The sequence below is a fragment of the Harpegnathos saltator genome, unplaced genomic scaffold (assembly GCF_003227715.2).
Source record: "Harpegnathos saltator strain DR-91 unplaced genomic scaffold, Hsal_v8.6 scaffold177, whole genome shotgun sequence".
Lineage (NCBI taxonomy): Eukaryota > Metazoa > Arthropoda > Insecta > Hymenoptera > Formicidae > Harpegnathos > Harpegnathos saltator.
Window position 1 is genome coordinate 121,101 of NW_020229958.1, and position 18,520 is coordinate 139,620.

Consider the following 18,520-nt stretch of genomic DNA (forward strand, 5'->3'; position numbering starts at 1 on the left):
GCTGGCGTGTGCTATTTCGCGTCCGTTCTCTAGCGCGTGTCTTCCACATGCGCCGGAACCGTTTACTCCTTTCCTGCGCGCCGCGCCGCGCCGCGCCACGCCGCGTTTTTTATCGTCGTTGGCAGAATTAATCGCAAACTCGGGTAAAACGATCCCGTCGACATTGGAAACCTCGTATCCGGCCGGCCACTTCCCTCTTCCTCTTCCACCCCTTCCTGTTTTCCGTTCTCCTAACCGCTCTCCCTCCACCTCCCTCCGCGCCCTGTCACAGCGACAAACCGCGGCGGTAAATAATAATTCTCGCGTGGACGAGCCGCGAGGTGGAACGGCGACGAAACGCTCGGCAAAAACGGCGACATATCGCGCTTGACGCGAAATTGTTAATCCTTCGAGTCCCTTTAGGGAGCGGCATGAGATATAAATTCTTCTCGTCTTGATCAAATGTGTCAAGTGAAAACGATGCAATTTTTTCTCACCGATCTTTCATGACGAAACTTTTTCTTAATCTTTCGCCCGCTGAATCTGTTCCTCGCAGTTAAATCTCTCGCGGACATCCTCTTCTACCAAAATAAATTCCCCGAGTGAAAGAAACCAGGAGTCAAAGGATGAAAAATGGTCCAAATTAAAATTCTATCGCAGCGCAGAGTCAACTTGAAAGCCAACCGAACGGAAACGACTCCTCCTCTCCCCGCCCGTCGTCTATTTTCTCCCCGAGAAGCCGAGAAGCTCATCAGAAGCGCCACTGTCGAGAGAGCCGCGGACGAGAGATCTCGAGGAATGAGCCGTGCGCGGAGAAGCGGAGCATTTATTATAATTCACAACAGAGCGAAGCGAACGAAAACACATATCGATAGCTCGGCCCAAGGACGCCGGTCGGAAATTCCAGCGCCGCTGGCCGCACGTGGGACAAAAACGTGGGCGAAACGGCGCGCAGGGTGAGAGGGCGGCTAGAGACGATATCCGGAGCAAGATAGAGCTAGACCGAAGAGGAAGAACGACATTCATGAGAGAGAAGGCGGGAGGTGAGGTGAGGTGAGGTGAGGTGAGGAGAGGGAAGGAGGGAGAGACGAGGGCGGACGGCGCGGGCTGCGATAGCGCGAGCGAACGCATTCACGCCGCTTACTCAGCGACCACATCCCGTCTTTCGGCCTTCCGGCCTGTCAGTAGCTTTCGTGGAAACGCCTCTGGCTTCCTTCCGGCCGTTTATCACCCGCTAGACGGCCCGAACCCTCGCGCGACTTCCCTCCCGAGCGCGCGGCCGCGCTCGTCCTTTCACAAGGATACGCGCAGCCCGGTTACGCCCGGTGTCGTCGTCGTCGTCGTCGTCTTCACTCCCCCCCCCCCTGCTATGACGCGCAAACGCTCGGAACAAGCGACACGTATTTTTCCGCTATGCATCGTATGCCGACCCGTAGCATGCTTTCTTCAGCCCTGAGATTCAGGCTGAGATGCGTGAGATGAGGATCCGCGAGAAGGTAACTCTCGACGTATCCTGTCATGATCGACGGCTTCGAAATTAGGGGTCACGCACGGAGCCCCGCCTTTGCCAGTCCGCTTCGACGTTTCTTCCTCGACTGTCGCGACGTTTGACAGCCGATTTCTGCTTTTACTTTTATTTTACGGAATTTTATGTCGCCCGGATGATGTAGACATGGAGAGAATATTATAGTTTTATTTTTTTTTTTATAAATTCTTTTCGCAATGTTACGTGTTTTCTCTGGGCCGTCATGGCAACACGTAAATTCTCAAATTTCTCAGCGGCAAACTTCGGAACGATGAAATATGTACAAACAGCACATATGACACGGAAGGATGATAGATTGAGGTGAAATGTGGACACGTGTTCCTGGATGATAAAACTCTCTGCGGTAATTTTTACTATAAAATTCTGCCCGCGCACGCATCTCCCGTCGCCCGTTTCACTCGCTTCTAGGCATCTTGAAGGCGTCCCAAATGCATGAAGGGTAATCTAGACGGCGGCGACTGACGGTGAAATTGCGACCACTCGGGCTAATCCGAGGGAAACTCGGTTCCTTGACGGTAATCGAAAAGCTAGCCGTATAATTGCCGTACACGCACAAATCGCGTGAGCGCGCTCGCGCGTCTCGCGTGTTCTCTCCACTGTCGGGCGATTCGCGACGCGCCAAGTCAGGGGAGATAATTTTCGCGTAGGAGCTCCCTCGTACTTGAGAATAACAGCCGCGGCGCATTGCGGACAATTGCGAAACGTCGCGGTCTGAATACCTCTCAATGGAGATATCCTCGGCTTGAAATTCCTACCCGTCACGAATTTGCACGCGCACGCCGTGGCGCGTATGCATCGAGCTGAAGGAAGAGGAACAGGAAAGGAGGAACAGAGAGAGAGAGAGAGAGAGAGAGAGAGAGAGAGAGAGAGAGAGAGAAAGAGAGAAAAGGCAGGAGGAGGAGGAATAGGAGAGAAAGGAAGAACGCTACGAGCGGCTTTCCGGCGGAAGAGGACCCGCGCAACGGAGCGTTTCTAGTTCCTGTCGCTCGCCCACGAGCTCAATGTACTTCCAAGTGAAATCGCGCTCTCTAAGCTTCCTCACGGCCCTTCTTTGGCGTTTTCGATTGTCCGCGGGAGTGTCGCGGTACACACAGGATGTTCGATAATGGACACGTTTCTCGGCTCGTCCGTCTCGCAGGAATAATATTTCCGACGCGGCGACCGGAAAGAACGTTTTCGACACGTTACAAGGAAAGGAAATTTAGTACAAGGGAGCACGCGGATGAATAATAAGATTTTAAGTAAGAAATATTTTCCAGTCGCGCAAACTTCACGATGGAGCTGTCATCACGCGGCGACAAACGGAAACGCAGCGTAGCGGAGTACGGCGGGTGAGATAAAATATAATTAATAACCTCACCGCACATTTTTTCTTACTCGAACATACGCAGATTTCCGTGACATTTCGAGCGAGACGCGCGCGATAATTCACGGTTTTCTCTCGCTGCATGTTTGGACGATTTCGTCGTTACGAATGCGTAATAAATTATCTCCGTCTCTCTTTACGATGACGACGACGACGACGACGACGTTACGAAATCATAGTAGAGAGATCGGGCGGAGGCGACGAGCAACGTCGATCGTGTTTCTCGCGCCACGATAGCGTGTTGTTGAACTTGCTACGATAAAGGGCCTCCTCCTCCTCCTCTCTCTACCCCTCGCCCGCGCCTTCGCGCTCGCGGCTGTTTCTCCTTCCTCCTCTGCTTCGTCCCCAGTCGCTCTCGCTCGCTCGGTTCGCTCTTCTTCGAGCTTCCGACTTTCGCAACGTCGTCAGCTTTATAGGCACGACACCGTCTCCGAGACGCGTCTTCCTAAAAAACCCGCAGTTTTATCGCGAAACCTCCTCGCGATAACTTCGACGACGGTGTCGATCCCTTTGTACGACAGTCGCGAATGAGCATTTGCTAAATAGATGAGTGTCGTCTATCGATAAAGCATCTTTCTTACGAGTTCCGTCAATCGCGTATGTGTTAATTCATCTAGCACTAAAAAAAGTCGACGCGTTCCGTTTCTACTAATACTTTACTTGATTTCTCTTCACCTCATTCGAATTGGCCCGCTCAAGCCGACTCTCGTCCTTTAAGGATTAACGTCCTGAGTTTTCACGACTTTCAAACACGAATGATTCTCATTCGTTTCATGAATCGTAACTTTGTCGCGAAGAAAAATAACGAACTTACGCTCCAAAAACTGAAGTCTGTTCTGTCAAAGTGGATTCTACACGAACGATTCTATACGAACGAAACGGTTTTATCATGTTAGAGATCGATCGTACACCCAGCAGGCAACCGCGGTTGGATCTGGTTGCCACTACGCAGCGACTTGATAAAGAAGACAGAGGAAAATGGAGAGGTCGCGATATACACGCGAAACGAAGACCACAGCAACGACGACGACGACGACGACGATGGTGATGAAGATGAAGAAGAAGAAGAAGAGGAGGAAGAGGAGGAGGAGGAGGAGGAGGAGGAGGAGGAGGAGGAGGAGGAGGAGGAGGAGGAGGAGGAGGAGGAGGAGGAGGAAGAGGAGGAGGAGGAGGAGGAGGAAGAGGAGGAGGGGAGGGGGAGGAGGAGGGGGAGGGGGAGGAGGAGGAGGAGGAGGAAGAGAAGAGACGACGCTTTACGCGTGGCGGAGGTTATTTCCGCCAGGACCATCCAATCGTGAAATGCGCCGAAATCTGCTCTTAGAGGAGCGGAGAGGAAAAAGCAAGAGAGAGAGAGAGAGAGAGAGAGAGAGAGAGAGAGAAAAAAAGAAAGAAGAAGAGCGAGCATGAAAAGCGTACGACGCTATCGCGACTCCACGCTCTCGGGTCATCAGGCCGGGTAGAACTCGCCACGGCCACGACCGAGCGAACCAACCAACGACCAAATGAATGAATGAATGGATGAATGAATGAACAAACGAACGAATGAACAAAGAGACGAACGAACGAACGAACGAACAAACGGACGGACGAGCGAACGGACGAGCGAGCGAACGAGCGAGCGAGCGAACGAGCGAATGAATAACCGGCCGACGGAAAGACAGGAAAATGGATAACAGGGTGACCGGAGGGGAGGAGGAGGAAAAAGGAAACGGCAAAGAAAACGACAGGCCGAAAGAATCCGCCGGATTTCCGCTCGGCGTTAGAGCCGCCTATCGAGACCGGCGCGTTGCGCAACGCCTGCGAGTGTACGTGCATGTGTTTTTCTAGACATGCGTGCGCGTGTACGGCCGATAACGCACGATAAAAGTCGCGACGGAGAGGAGGAAGCGGATAGAGATGAACAGATAAGCCCCAGTCGCGCGTCTCTCCTGGCGTCTGCTTGCGAGATGCGCGCCACATCGCGAAATGTTGGCCGAGTGCAAAAGTTCTGATGCGGTTTCTCAAACGACTCATCCGATTTCACGACGGAGCTTGCAAAAGAAAAGAAAAAAGAAATATTTAAGCGTATAATGTACTGAAGATAAGAAAAAACAATAGCGATTACTTGACAAAATGAATAGACCGTTTTTGATTTGAAAATTATCCAGTTCGTTTTTCCATCACGGAAACCCATCAAAACTTTTGCACTGTCAGCGACAAATTCCGAGGGAAAAATGTGGCGCCGAGGCTTACGTAACGCCAAACGATAACCAATGGGCTCGTTAGAGTCGCGCCATTAGCGTTACTCGCCGAGGCAATCGCGTTTACGGGAAAAGGCACATCTTGATCCCAAATGGAAAATCCATTTGGGATAAGAATGAAATTTCCCAATCTTATCGAGGCGACGAATTTCGAGACACGTCCGGGCACTCCAAATTGGAAATCTCTTCATCTGGGAAAATCCTGACAAATTTTCACGCAGATATTTGCAGTCCTCGCGTCATCTCTCGCTTTTTATCTCTTTCCCTCTCGTTAACAGTCTCTGTTTTCTTCTCCGGTTTGTAATCGTACCTACGAACAGGACGAAGGACGTCGACGGAGAATTCCGAGATATGAGAGTCGCGACAGGCGGAGACCTTTTTCGAGAGAGACGTCGCGACATCGTCGTCTCGTCTTCATTCTTATCCGTTACGATTACAAACCGGAGAAGAAAACAGAGACTGTTAACGAGAGAAAAAGCGAGAGATGACGCGAGGACTGCAAATATCTGCGTGAAAATCTGTCAGGATTTTCCCAGATGAAGAGATTTCCAATTTGGAGTGCCCGGATGTGTCTCGAAATTCGTCGCCTCGATAAGATTGGGAAATTTCATTCTTATCCCAAATGGATTTTCCATTTGGGATCAAGATGTGCCTTTGAAACTCGTATTTTTCTAGCGACTAAAAGCGGTACACTTTTATAAATTGAATAGGGAGAGTCATTTTTGCACCAACATCGAGCTCGATAGAACGAAAAATAAAAAACAAAAGATATTTTAAACATCTCCGGAGTATTGACAGACGATGTAGATGAATTTGTAGATAAATATAAGTACGATACTAATATATCCAACAAAAAAGATGAGAAAAAATCTTCGGAAAAACGTGGAAGAGAGCAAAGAGGATGCTCCCAATTCGCGCGTTTGAAACATCACGTGCCTGATCCGAACGCGAACCTGGATCGCCCAATGAAGGAGCATAATCTGGCCGCGAAATGGGCCAAAGCCGTAATCAGATCCCATGAAATTTTCCACGCGGGTTAGCCAAGGACGTCGCGATGCGAGAGCAAGGCGCGTCGCCGCGCAAAATCGGTATGCGGATCTCCGCGCGGGATTCTTCGTGCGACTCCGCCGCCGCCTCCGCCTTCTCCTCTTTCTCCTCTCGCCAAATGTGTCTGCGAGAGGCGAGGAAAAATCCGCGCGAGGCTTGCGAGCTCACGTCGCCGGCGCTCGTTCTTCCGCCCGTAAGCCGCGCCGCGCCGCGCCGCGCCGCGCCGCGCCGCGCCGCGCTCGCTTCCTCTCGCGGCGCGATATATCTCTCTCGCGAGAAGGCAACACGCGCTCGTTCCTCTCTTCTGTCCGGGACTACAGGCGCGCATCCGGTCGGCCGGACGTTCGACAAAGAGCGTAACCGGCCGGCAACAAACTGACCTGCGCTAACTGGAGTTTCGTGAGACTCGACCGACGTCCGGGATCATCGTCTGGGAACGCGTTCCGCAGACGCGCGGCCAATTGCCGCATTCAAAGAGCCGGCAGGAGGAGCGGAAGTAACTTTCACGGCTAAACCCGCAGTTTTCCCAATCGCGTTAAGCCGGAAAGGGCTACCGTTCGCCTTGTTTTCGGCGACGCGACCGTCCTTTCGCGGACCGGCACGATTTTCGGAAGCAGGCTGAATGAACCCGTCGGGGAGCTTTGTAGTCAAATCGTCCCCGAGGCCGCTTGTCAAAAGCGCCGTGCGGGTCTGCGTGAAAAATCTTCCGAAAATACAAACCTCACTCACCGATCGCGGAATGAGTTCGCTCCGGAGGAAAGAACACCGCGGGAAGTGTTGAGCGCTTCATTCAGCCTGCCCATTTTTCCCAGAGAGGTACGTTCGAAGGCGATCCTCTTCGCTCACGACTCACGCGTATACGCGAAACGCGAGAGAGAGAGGTGAAGCCGCCGCGTCATTTCGTAAATCATTCGTTGCGGCAATCTAAGCGTTGGTAGCGGCATGCGCATTGTCGCCGAAAATGTCGCGACAACTGCCGCCTCTGACTTCGCGGAACCTGCGACTTCCCGGCTTCGGCGAAGAGCAGCATGGGGCAACCTCAGAGGCCACCGAGAGCCACTCGAGGAGCGTTCTCGCGAAGAACGTCGTTCTCGAATGCGAGCTCAACGTGTGGGAGTCACCTGCGAAGCGCTCGTCTTTCGACACCGGAAGTGTCATGCGGAAAAATGATCGGCCGCTCGGTCATCCGCGCGTGTCATCACAAAGGAAGGAAAGAAGGAAGGAAGGCAAGCGGGCAGGACGAGGCGAGTTGCAGACAGGAGGGGCAATTCCGTTGACGCAACAGAATTCTCCGTTGCCCGGGAAAAATAAAGACCGAACCAAAGAGAACGGGGAAATTCTTTCGGAACATTACGACTGCCAAAGCTGATTGCTCGAAATGACCGGTTTGTGAATTCTTATCAAGATTACCCGAATTTATAGCGTTCTACATCTTCGATGAATAAAAGAAAAGATAAACAGATGAATAAACATTTTTGCCGGCGCATAACGTACTTTTTTTCGACAACGGTAGGGGAACGGATCGCGTTAATCGTGGAGTCACCGTAACGTTATTACAGCCGAACGTTCGGACAAACGTTTCCGGTCGCGGACACGGAGACATCATTTCTCCTTATCTGAGGTTCGGTTCAGCACGAGAGGGTGTAGAGATCGCAAGCGTTTTCCGCGTGCGAAATCGCGATTTCGTTGCGCGCCGCGCGGCGACGACGGCGATATCCGCCAGAAAACGTTGGGAAATATCGCTTTTAAAGAGCCACGGCGACGCGAGAGAGAGAGAGAGAGAGAGAGAGAGAGAGAGTCCCCGCACGATGTCCCGCGGAGAATCGCGTGGGCCAGGATACGTGGTCGGAGCTGCTTTCTATGCTAAAGGGCCCGGAATGCTCGCCGCCTCCCTTTGCGCGCTATCTAACGCCGCGCGACTCCTACGATATCGTGTCGCGGGCTCTTCGTAAATTCAGCCGTTCTAAGAAACGGCCGAGCCCCTCTCTCTCTCTCTCTCTCTCTCTCTTTCTCGTCCCCGAAAAAAACGGCCCCCACGACCGCGCGTTCGATAATTAAATGATGATTGCGTTTCCTGCGGATATACGAGGAGATACATTCGACGGACTCTCTGACGAGTCTACGCGGAGAAGTTTCATGCCATTTCGGTTTCGTCTCGTCTCCGGAGCGGAGGAGGCGCGAATCGCGAGATAATATTTCAGCAGCAACGACTCGGTAACGGCGTTATCTCTCCTCGTTAATGACGATGACGGTGAGGCAATTACATTTTTCGACTAACGGTAACGGGAATAGACGTTACTTTCAGCGTGACTTTGCACATGTGGGATGCATATACATAGGATGGGACGGCAGCGAATCGTGAAAGAGAGATCTTCGGCGGAACTCGGGGAGGAAGTGAGGAGGAAGATCGCAGCGACTCGTGACCATTTGACTAACGGCTATATAAATCACGGTAACGAGATACTTTTGAAGAATACACGAGAGGAAAACAGCCCCGTCAGTCGTTTTTCTGCTCAGGGATGTCCAGGGAGAATAAGAGGACCATGCTTGGAAAACTTGGTCACAGAAACAACAACAAGATTCTCGTAGAATGTCTTCCAGCCAGTCGATTGTTCCTGTTAACGGAGACGTCGCATCTCGTCAGCGAATTCCCCCTTCCCTATTCACAGTTACACAAACGCATTTCTCCCGTGTAATTCCTCTCCAGTCCTCGCCGTTGCTCCTATTCCTATCTTTCTTTCCTCCCGACCGTGTAATTTCCTTGGACGGCCCGGGGACCGAAGGTGCCCCGGGAATCTGGAGGCTGGCAGCCGGATTGGAAAAGGCGTCCACGGTGAAAGGGTGAAGAAACAACCAACCGGCCGGCCGGCTGGTCGGCCGGCCGAGGCGAAGTCACGGCGCGGTGACAGACCGGCCCGCGCGTTCAATCATCGATCGCTCTTGTGCTCGCTCGCTCTCGTGCGTGGGTGCGCCAGCACGGCGCGACGCCGGTGGGAGAATACATTTCGGATTTTTGTCCGGCGGGAAATTTGCGTGCCGCTAATGGCATCGCGACGCCTACGGGGCCCGGTGAGGCTAGGCAACCTGCGACGTTTCGCGCGCTACCGCGTAAGGCGAGGCCGGAGAGGCCAGGCTGCCCACCCGATATCCCTCCTACGGGAAAGAACGGGACGCGGAGAGGAACAGGAGGGAGAGAGAGGGAGGGAGGGAGGGAGGGAGGGGAGAGAGAGAGAGAGAGAGAGAGAGAGAGAGAGAGAGAGAGAGAGAGAGAGAGAGGAGAGACGGGCGCTTTTCTCGGTCGGTCGGATCCACCTACGGGAGCGAAGGAGCGAGACCGAGAATGCCGGCCGGTCTCGGCCCGGAGCGGTTTATATGTCCGCCCGCTCGATCGACGCGATCGATCGGCCAACTGAATCGCCGTATTTCCGCCGAACGAGTTCACCTACGCGAGCACGCCGATAGGATTTCTCGGTTACCCGCTCCGCTCGCGCGACTCCCCCTCCCGTCGCGTGGTCTCTCTCTCTCTCTCTCTCTCTCTCTCTCTCTCTCTCTCTCTCTCTCTCTCTCTCGCTCTCGCTCTCGCTCTCCATCTCGCTGCCATTCATCCCTCGCTCCGAAGAGCTCGCGCAGGGATTGAATTTTCGCTGCGGGACTTCGACGTCAATTTCATTAATCTGCCCGGCCGGCGCGGTTATTTTCGGATCTCGCGGCGTCTTACATTCGGCGCCAGCATCGAGAGCGCGCCGCTCACGAGACGCCGGCGTTTCTCTCGCCGTCTTTTTCTCCTCCAGCAGGGGATGACGACGACGACGATGACGACGATGACGACGATGATGGGGAATATTCCGCGAGTATATTTTCGCGACGTACTCTCTCCTCCGCACTGACATTCCTACGCGATTCACAGGAACCGAGGTATCTCGCGATAGTCGCGGCATCTCTCCTCTCCGCGGGATGGGAATGTCTTTCGGCAACGGAGGAGGATATTACCGACTCGCCGAGAGCCGAACTCTCGACCGTGCTATTGACGCTCTCGCGTGGCGTGCTCGATGCGCGTTATCGATGCGACGGTGTTCACATTCCGATAACGTGATCGGCACAAAGAACGTATACACGTAGCGAACCGCGAGGCAGAATTGAAGAAGAGAACGAGAGAGAGAGAGAGAGAGAGAGAGAAAGAGAGAAAGAGAGAGAGAGAGAGAGAGAGAGAAAGAGGGAATACAGAAAGAGTCTACTCACGTCCTTGCTCGGGACGCAGAGCGGCGTTCCTTCCTTGACGATGCCAGCCTCGACCATCACGCCGACTACGATCGGGTCTCTCGAGTTGAACACGTACTGAAATTCAAACGGGCGTCGCTTTAAGAACCGACGAGAAAAAAGGAAAGCTCCGCGCGGCGGCACGCGGATGCTCGGCGCGCGTAAATCCCGCTTGTTTATCGCGCCCTTTCACCCCCGCACGATTCGCATTGCGCTCACCTGCGGCAGGATTTTCAGCTTGCACGGGAACACGGCGATGTGCTTGTGTTCGTCCCGCTTGCGCTGCTTCAGTTCCTCCCTGTAGGCGGTGAATTTGTCGAACAGGTGGTAAATAATGTCCGCTTGGAAGATCTTGACGCCCAGCGAGTCCGCCAATTCCTGCGCGTCCTTCTCGATCTTCACGTCGAACGCGAGAATCGTGGCGTACCTGCGGACAAGTTGATCGATCGACTCGCGATACCAGGCGGGTTTTCCCCGCGAAAGCCGGGAGAACACTCGGGAAATTGTCATGGAATTCTCACGCACGTGGGACGAATTCATCCTTGTCAAATTGGATCGTTTCGAAATGGATCCGTACCGTGGAAATTCAGGCCCGAAATTTTGGACGGATTTTGAAAAAACTGTTCGAGATGCAGGCATCGAGACATCTCGATACGTGTATCCCGAAATGCTAAGACTAGAAGGGCGTAAACAATATTACTGCGTCGAATGAAAGACGTCCTCCGTAGAGGATAAATTCGTCCAGTTGCACGGAGGGAATATTTTTCTACATCTCAATTCTTTTAAATTTTATTGTTCTCTCTTGACATTACAAACAGATTGCCTGTAGAATTTACTTTGCTGATGGTAAATTTCCTCAATAATAAGCTTTAATTCTTATAAAACACAAATATCACGTATGAAACGGGAGGATGATAAACAGCAAAATATTGACGCGTTTCTTTCTTTCGTACAGAATCCTACGGTAATTTTCGCCATATAACATTCTCTCTTCCGCAAGTCTCAACGTTTTCGTCGAGGAAAATTCCGGAAGAAAAGATCCAAAACGTCAATAAACATATACACGCACACGCGTGCATGCGACGATGTTACACACCGAAGTCGATTTAGACGTAATTTCACTGAGATGCAACGTGACGTAACAATGTGTGTGTGTGTGTGTGTGTGTGTGTGTGTGTATGTGTGTGTGTGTGTGCGTGCGTGTGTGTGTGTGGAGCAACTAGATTACAATTTAAACGATAATCGAGACTGTGTACTCACTGGCTGTCGTGCTCCAGCATGATGGAAGCCTTCATGACGTCCTTCTTGACGACCGGCCCGATGCGAATTCCAGCATACTGCACACGCACAAACACGAAAAGCGACATTAGCGCGAGCAAGACGGGCAAGAGCGGAGGCGGGGGAGGAAAAGGGTTGTTAGATGCGAGAGCGATATCACACGGCATCTCGCGAGACGCTGCGGCCCGTCATCATTACGCAACGACCAAGTCGCCCTGATTTCGCCCGAAGCGTGCGCGCGCGCGCGCGACGACCATATCGCGGCGTATCGCGGCGACGTCATTACACATACTTTCCAGCCATCGCGTTATTATTTCGCACATTGTTGCGCAATCGAGGCGGCGAGTAACGAGACCGCGGTAACGATCCGACCATGCCGCCGCTGTCGGCGTCGGTCACAATCGCGCTCCTCACTCGTCATATCCCGTGCTAACTCGCGCCAGTTTCTTACGCACAATGGGGACTCTTCATCGACGTCGTTGACACTCGTCGCGCCCGATCACGTGAACGCGCAAAAACGCCCGGCTGTTTGCCCCGAGCCCGAGGAGTAACTGTCCCCGCGTATGTAAACAAGGAGGGTTTTTCTTTTCTTGTACAGCCGAGTCTCACAACGGACGTACAAATATTTACGCAGGGAGTCACGGCTAGCGCTCTCTCTCTCTCTCTCTCTCTCTCTCTCTCTCTCTCTCTCTCTCTCTCTCTCTCTCTCTCTCTCTCTCTCTCTCTCTCCCGGGGAATAAGGACGAACGAATTGTTTCATGTAAACATTCGCTCCGGATCGGAAACGAGATCAACGATCTCGGCGCGCTGTTTTGTTTATGCGGAGAGAAAGGACGAGAGAAATGTCATGCCTGATGAATCGATATGGCGGAACAAAAAGGGAATCATATCGACTGTGCAATAATAATAATGTCGCTACTTGAGCCTCGTCGTCTCTTATCGAATGCTCCATGCGCGTTGTTGACTTTCCAAGTATCGTCCAAGCGTGTCCTTGCGAGAATCGCGCTTTGAGGACATAAACTCCCGAGATGAAAGCTTTCCGATCGATCTGTCAACGTCGTTTAATGGGAGAATCAACGTACGCTATCTTCACCGAGGAGGAACGCAACGCTCTCGAGGTGCTGCGGATTCGACGCGTGATTCTCCGAGCATCTCCGAGCTGACGTTACGAGACGAATCTCCGAAATCATTGCCACCGAAATCCCGTGTGCGTCTTCGGGGGTCTCTTTCTCTCTCTCCTTCTCTCTCTCTCTCTCTCTCTCTCTCTCTCTCTCTCTCTCTTTCTCTGTGTATGCGTACGACTAGGCAGAAATAACCAGTGACGCATGCATGCCGCCCAGATTCGGCCCAGAGTCGGTGCAGCGAGACGGGACGACACGGGGACGAGACTACGATGACGACGACGGCACGGCGCGATGCAACACCGTTGAAATCGAAATAAACGCGACGATGCACCTACCTACAAACAAGCGAGCCGCTCTTGGCGGCGCCGAGGAAACGCCGAGGAAACGGCCGCTTCTCGGATCCGCCAGACACGCCACGGATCTACCGCATGGACGACGCAACGAGAGAGCGTAGCGTTATGAAATAATCAAGAGGGTTGTTCTTACTCGGGCAACTTGTCTCGTGCAAAAAGCCGGAGCGAGACGAGTATATTTTGTTCCATTCCGACTTATGTGCCACCAGTTCGGGAAGTTGTTCGAAGGAGAACAAGCTGAAGGTGTGTGTGGCTTGGAGATCTAAGGGACCTACGACGTCGCGTTCCGCGATTTTATAAGTCTTTTTCAATTACGACCACGACACTGTCGTGAATAGTTGAATTGAAATGTAGAGGTCCAAGAATCGACCTCAATCGACCAATTGATTATTCTTCAGTCGCAAGGAAAGTAATCGGTTGCGATTGGTCAATTTTCTTACGATTCTCGCGATTTAGGATTTTCCGCTTTAGTGGCCGAACATGAAAGCCAAAATAATAAGCACGTCTCCCAAGCTGGGTGCGTATTTCGGCATCGGTGCGTTCACCTTGCTGACTTTGGGGCTCAATTTTGACGTGCCACTTTTCATCGACAAAGTCGCGCAAAGTCGAGAGCGCTCCGAGCGCGCGGTCTCGTTACAAATCGCCTCGAAAGCACGTCTCTCTCTCTCTCTCTCTCTCGCGCGCGGTGTGCTTCTAAATTATACTTCACACTTCACCGGTGATTGCACATCGGTGCCTATGCACCGTAATCGAACGCTCGGCGAGTCGACGCTTCGACAGCGACGCTCTCGCTGATCCCCGGCAGTGTCGGACGGCGCGAGATTTCGCAGCGCAGGTTCATCTCTATCGCGCTGATATCGCGCGGACAGGAACGAGCCGGTTGTTTCTAATCGTGCGAATAAACACTGCCGGCTGGCAAGTCGACGATTAATTAGGAGCACGCACATGCTTATTTCCGATAACTGTCGGACGCTGATGCTGCAACATATCACGCTCCGCCTCAATCACCGGCCGTAAAGGGAAGAGAGATCCTCGTGATCCTCGCGCCGTGATTACGCGCGAGTATTACGCTTCGCGCAAGCGCGAGCGCGCGCGTCTGTACTTTTCCGCCTGCAAAACGGATATCAGTAATCCGTCAGTTAACCCGATACGGTCGATGCCTAATAACCAGCCGACGTTCGATACGTTCGGGATTAATTGCCGCGTTAAGAGCCCGGCTCGGTCGAAGTTGAACATATTGTAAATACACCGTAAATACACCTTCAGATCCTATCTCATCTTGCCCTTTTCGTTCCTCGGTGCTCGTTACTCGTCGCTGCATACGCGTGTTTTCAGCGCCGCGTGTGCACGTAATTTTCTAATTATTCCCAGAAAGCTCCTTAATGTAGGTGCATTAAGGTCACTTTTAAGTGACCTTTTAAGTTACGACGCTTTTAAGTTAAGACGAAGATCGTCCGAGGGAGCGCGCTTTTGATACGCGTCAACGACGATTTCGACTCGTTTCTATACACGGAGAGGATTCTACGATGAAAATTACCGTGGGACTTTGTAAACGAGACATTCTGCCTTAATTTATTATCACTTTGTTTCGTATGCGCTACTTGTATTTTAGAAACTGAATACACCATTAAAAGATTTACCACGATGCTTGGCAAGATAATTCCTCACGACCCTCCTGTTCCTGCGTATCGCTAAAAAACGCAGTAGATTCGAAGGAAGTTTATATGACAAAGAAACTTGTGCAATATACTCTCTCCGTGCGCGAGAGAAAATCGGTCCGGAACGAATGTGGTGAGCGCGTTGAGACCGAAAGAACGACGATGTCGGACACGCTGAGAGACACCAGATAATAAATATACCGAAAGGATTACCGAAGGAATTACCACCTTGAAGCGTCCTGCATATCGCTCTTAGCCCCCATAGAACGAAAGAAAACACAAAGTTATTAATACTTTTCTCAGGGTCGGTCGATTCATTCGGAAGCACGTCTGTCTCTCAAACGGACAGCCTAATGTACTCCGGTTACGCGTGTCCATTTTTATTCCTGCACGTTTGCGCTCCGTGGAGAGTACGTCAGTCGTCGTAACACGAAAAAAGGGACGAGCAAATAAATATTCCACAGAGCACGCGTCCGTCCCTCACTCAGTCATTCTCTCTCTCTCTCTCTCTCTCTCTCTCTCTCTCTCTCTCTCTCTCTCTCTCTCTCGCTCTCTCTTCCTTCTCTCGTTCCTTCGCCGCATCCTCCGCGATTGTAACGATAATTACTTTCGCAGGTATACAGGCTGTGGTAGCTCCTATTTACGCGTCAATTCTCAAGCCGGTATAACCAGGCTCTCGCTGGCCGATAGTCGGCGGGCGATCGAGGGAGAGCGAGGGAGAGACAAACGAACGGGGACGGATGAACGGGCGGAAGATGATACGTTCCCGAGGACTTTCCGAGATAAGCGTATTTTAGAACTTCCGGTGCGCCTCGCATTCCGATCCTGCCGTGCCAGATGCCGCGCCGCCGTCAACTCGTCGGCGGTTCTATCGACGCGCGCGTTTTATCACGCATTCGCCGAGGGAACGGAATGACGACTGCCGACGTAGTAAGTACGTCGGGGAGGGCGAGTGAGGGATAAAAATTGATGCAGGAAAATCCATACGATTCCGTGGGAATGTCAACACGCTTGGACACGCTGAACGCATAAGCGCGCGATTAATCACGTTATTAATCACAAAATTACGCTCGATCGATCGCTCGGAAGCTTCCATTACTTCGAGCCGAGCGTATCTTTTTTCCCGAAGCGCGCCTCCTACTCTTTCCTTCAACTCGACGTCATTCCTCGAAGCGAAACGACGCGGCGTTTAGAATCGACGAACAAATCGACGGGGGATTTCGACGAGAGCCGCGCGCCGGCGTGAGTTCCCGTCGACGACGTGCCTCCCGGTGCGCGATCAAAATTCGTAGCGAGTCGCGACTCGACGATACTTCGCTTTGGACGAACGGATGCTCTCGAAGAAGCGAAGAGCGCAAGGGGGAGAAGGACAGGGCAAGAGAGGTGCCGGTGACGGTGGAAAAAAAGTCGAGTGCAGGAGAGAAAGAGAGGAGGGGGAAGAGAGAGAGAGAGAGAGAGAGAGAGAGAGAGAGAGAGAGAGAGAGATCTAGTACGACGAGAAAAGGCGGACACGGCAGATGTTGCCGGCGAAAGAAACGCCGCTGGTACAAGCGGGAGGAAGTTGGGAGGAAGAGTAAGACGACGAGGAAGCGGGACGAAGAGGAGGCAGCCCGGCACAGGGTGAAGAAGGGGCCGCGCGGGGGACTCTGGAGGAAGGAGGGAGGGAGGGAGGGAGGGAGGTGCTTCCGGCATTTAAAACCAGCCGTCGGGGCACGGATCCTCTTTAGCCTCTCGTCGTAACTGCGGCACGCTCGCCGAAGAAGGAAACGCTAATTTATTAAACTCGCCTCCCGTTCCGCTCCTCCTGCATATCCTGCCGGCGCGCGCGCTCGCGCACCGCGCGTACGATTAGCCGTCACCGAAGGACGACTCCCGTGCGCGCCTCTTTCGGCGGCTCGGTGCCGCCGACGAGAAGGTGACTTTTTCGCGCTTCCTCTTCGCGACGGACGCCCGACACGGTCGCGCGCTCTGGCAATGGAGAGGAGAGCGAAGAAGACGAGCGTCATCTCGAGAAGCATATCGAGCGCGAGACGCTGATAAGGGAGCGCGGCACGATAATCGACACGGATATTACATAACGTACGATTTTCTTCAGACTCAACGCGAGTTTGTATTCTCGCGGTTGACCAATTTTTCCCTCACGATTTGTCGTAAAAATAAGCGACGAGGAGAAATAAAAGAGAGAGAGAGAGAGAGAGAGAGAGAGAGAGAGAGAGAGAGAGAGAGAGAGAGAGAGAGAGAGAGAGAGAGGGAGAGCGAGAGACGGAACCCGAGGACTTTGGCCAGATGTGTGTCGCAGGAAGGAACTATAATTATAAACCATCTGCAACTACAAATCCCCCCTCTCTCGGTACAATCGCAACCTGTGACTATAAATAAATAATCGGCGATCCGAAAGAACACACCGGTTTTTTTCCGAGAGAACTTGGCGAGATTCGATAGAGACGAGCGCGAGAGCAGTTTAGCGAGAAAGTCGAGCGCTGTTCATGAGGGAGATCACGGCGGGGGTGCATCTTCGAGCATCCCTAGACCAGATGAACCGAGATTTGCGCAGCGTTTGGCGCGTTAATCCAAGCAGCTTTTCTCGATCGCTCAGTAAGAAAAAGAAAAAGAAAAAGAAAAAGAAAGAAACGCGCCCACGGCGCGGCGGAGCGTGCACGGGCGCTCGCTCGCGTCCGCGCCCCGCATCCGCTCCCATGTCCCCGGCATATGCAGGCCGCACTCATATGCCGCGGTTAGAAACAATGCGAGGAAACGAGCCATCTTTTCCTGCTGCACCGGCGCGGAAGAGGAGCGAGCCGCACTTCCGCCCGCCCGTGACGCGAACGGTCGACTCGCAGGTAACAAGGCGCTTACGAACGAACGAACGAACGAACGAACGAACGAGCGAGCGAACGACTGGCCGGCCAGGTGCCGGCGAAATTTTCAGAATGGCCGCAGAATAGCGGAAACGCGGAGGGCCGGAAGGGAAACCGCGGATACGGGCGAGCTCTCCTCAAGGCGACAAAGGCCGGAGGATTTCCTCGATTTTCCCCGCAACGAGCTCGCCCGCGCGAGGACTCTCACGCTCTCCGGAAAGACCACTCGCCGGCTCTAGATTCCTTTCTTTCTTCCCTCCTCTTAATCCCGGGGAACCCTCCCTTCATTAGAGCGCCTCGATATCTCGCTCTTAACACGCTCCGTACCGCATAGGTCACCACGACGTGGGTCACGACGTGGTCGTGGTTCCGTTCGAAAACGGTGCGCAATCTCGTGACATATTCTTGCAATTATCATTTAACGAATAATCCTGCGGTGTTTAACGTGTTACGACAAAGTGGGGACCACCGGTGACCCACGCGGCGTGGACGACGAGTCACGCGAGACTGGCACGGCACGGAACGGCGTTAAGGAGAAAACAAAGTGAGAGAAGAGGAATAAAAATTGCCGTAATTTTTGCGCTCGCAGACTCTCCCGACGTCCAAGTCAACGGTCTCGGCGGATTTCTCGGCGGACACCGCGTGTAAACGCGTCGCGTGGACGACGGACCGGTCGTCGGTCGTCGGTCGGTCGGCTGCGATAATCCGGATGAATGGATTCCCATCGGCGGAGAATTCGAAAACGCGTCGCGTCGTCAGTCAAGCAGCCCCAATCTGCCAGCCAGTCAGCCAGCCAGTCAGCCAGCCAGCCAGC

General features: G+C 52.9%; 1 protein-coding gene across 4 annotated transcripts in view; it reads right to left on the reverse strand.

Annotated features, from left to right (window-relative positions):
• eIF5B (eukaryotic translation initiation factor 5B) overlaps positions 1–18,520 on the reverse strand; it is a 42,774-nt gene that overhangs the window by 12,566 nt on the left and 11,688 nt on the right. For 3 of the 4 annotated variants that reach the window (XR_003112707.1, XM_011140120.3, XM_025297440.1), the window contains 3 exons: positions 11,696–11,772; positions 10,655–10,862; positions 10,418–10,513 (listed from right to left, as the gene is read on the reverse strand). Coding sequence is in view for 3 of the 4 variants with exons in the window: in XM_011140120.3 (XP_011138422.1) it covers positions 10,418–10,513; positions 10,655–10,862; positions 11,696–11,772 (381 nt within the window). In the remaining variant the exon portion in view is untranslated. Of the gene's footprint in view, positions 1–10,417; positions 10,514–10,654; positions 10,863–11,695; positions 11,773–18,520 lie in introns of those variants that run through there. The other variant, XM_025297441.1, reaches the window with a different exon arrangement.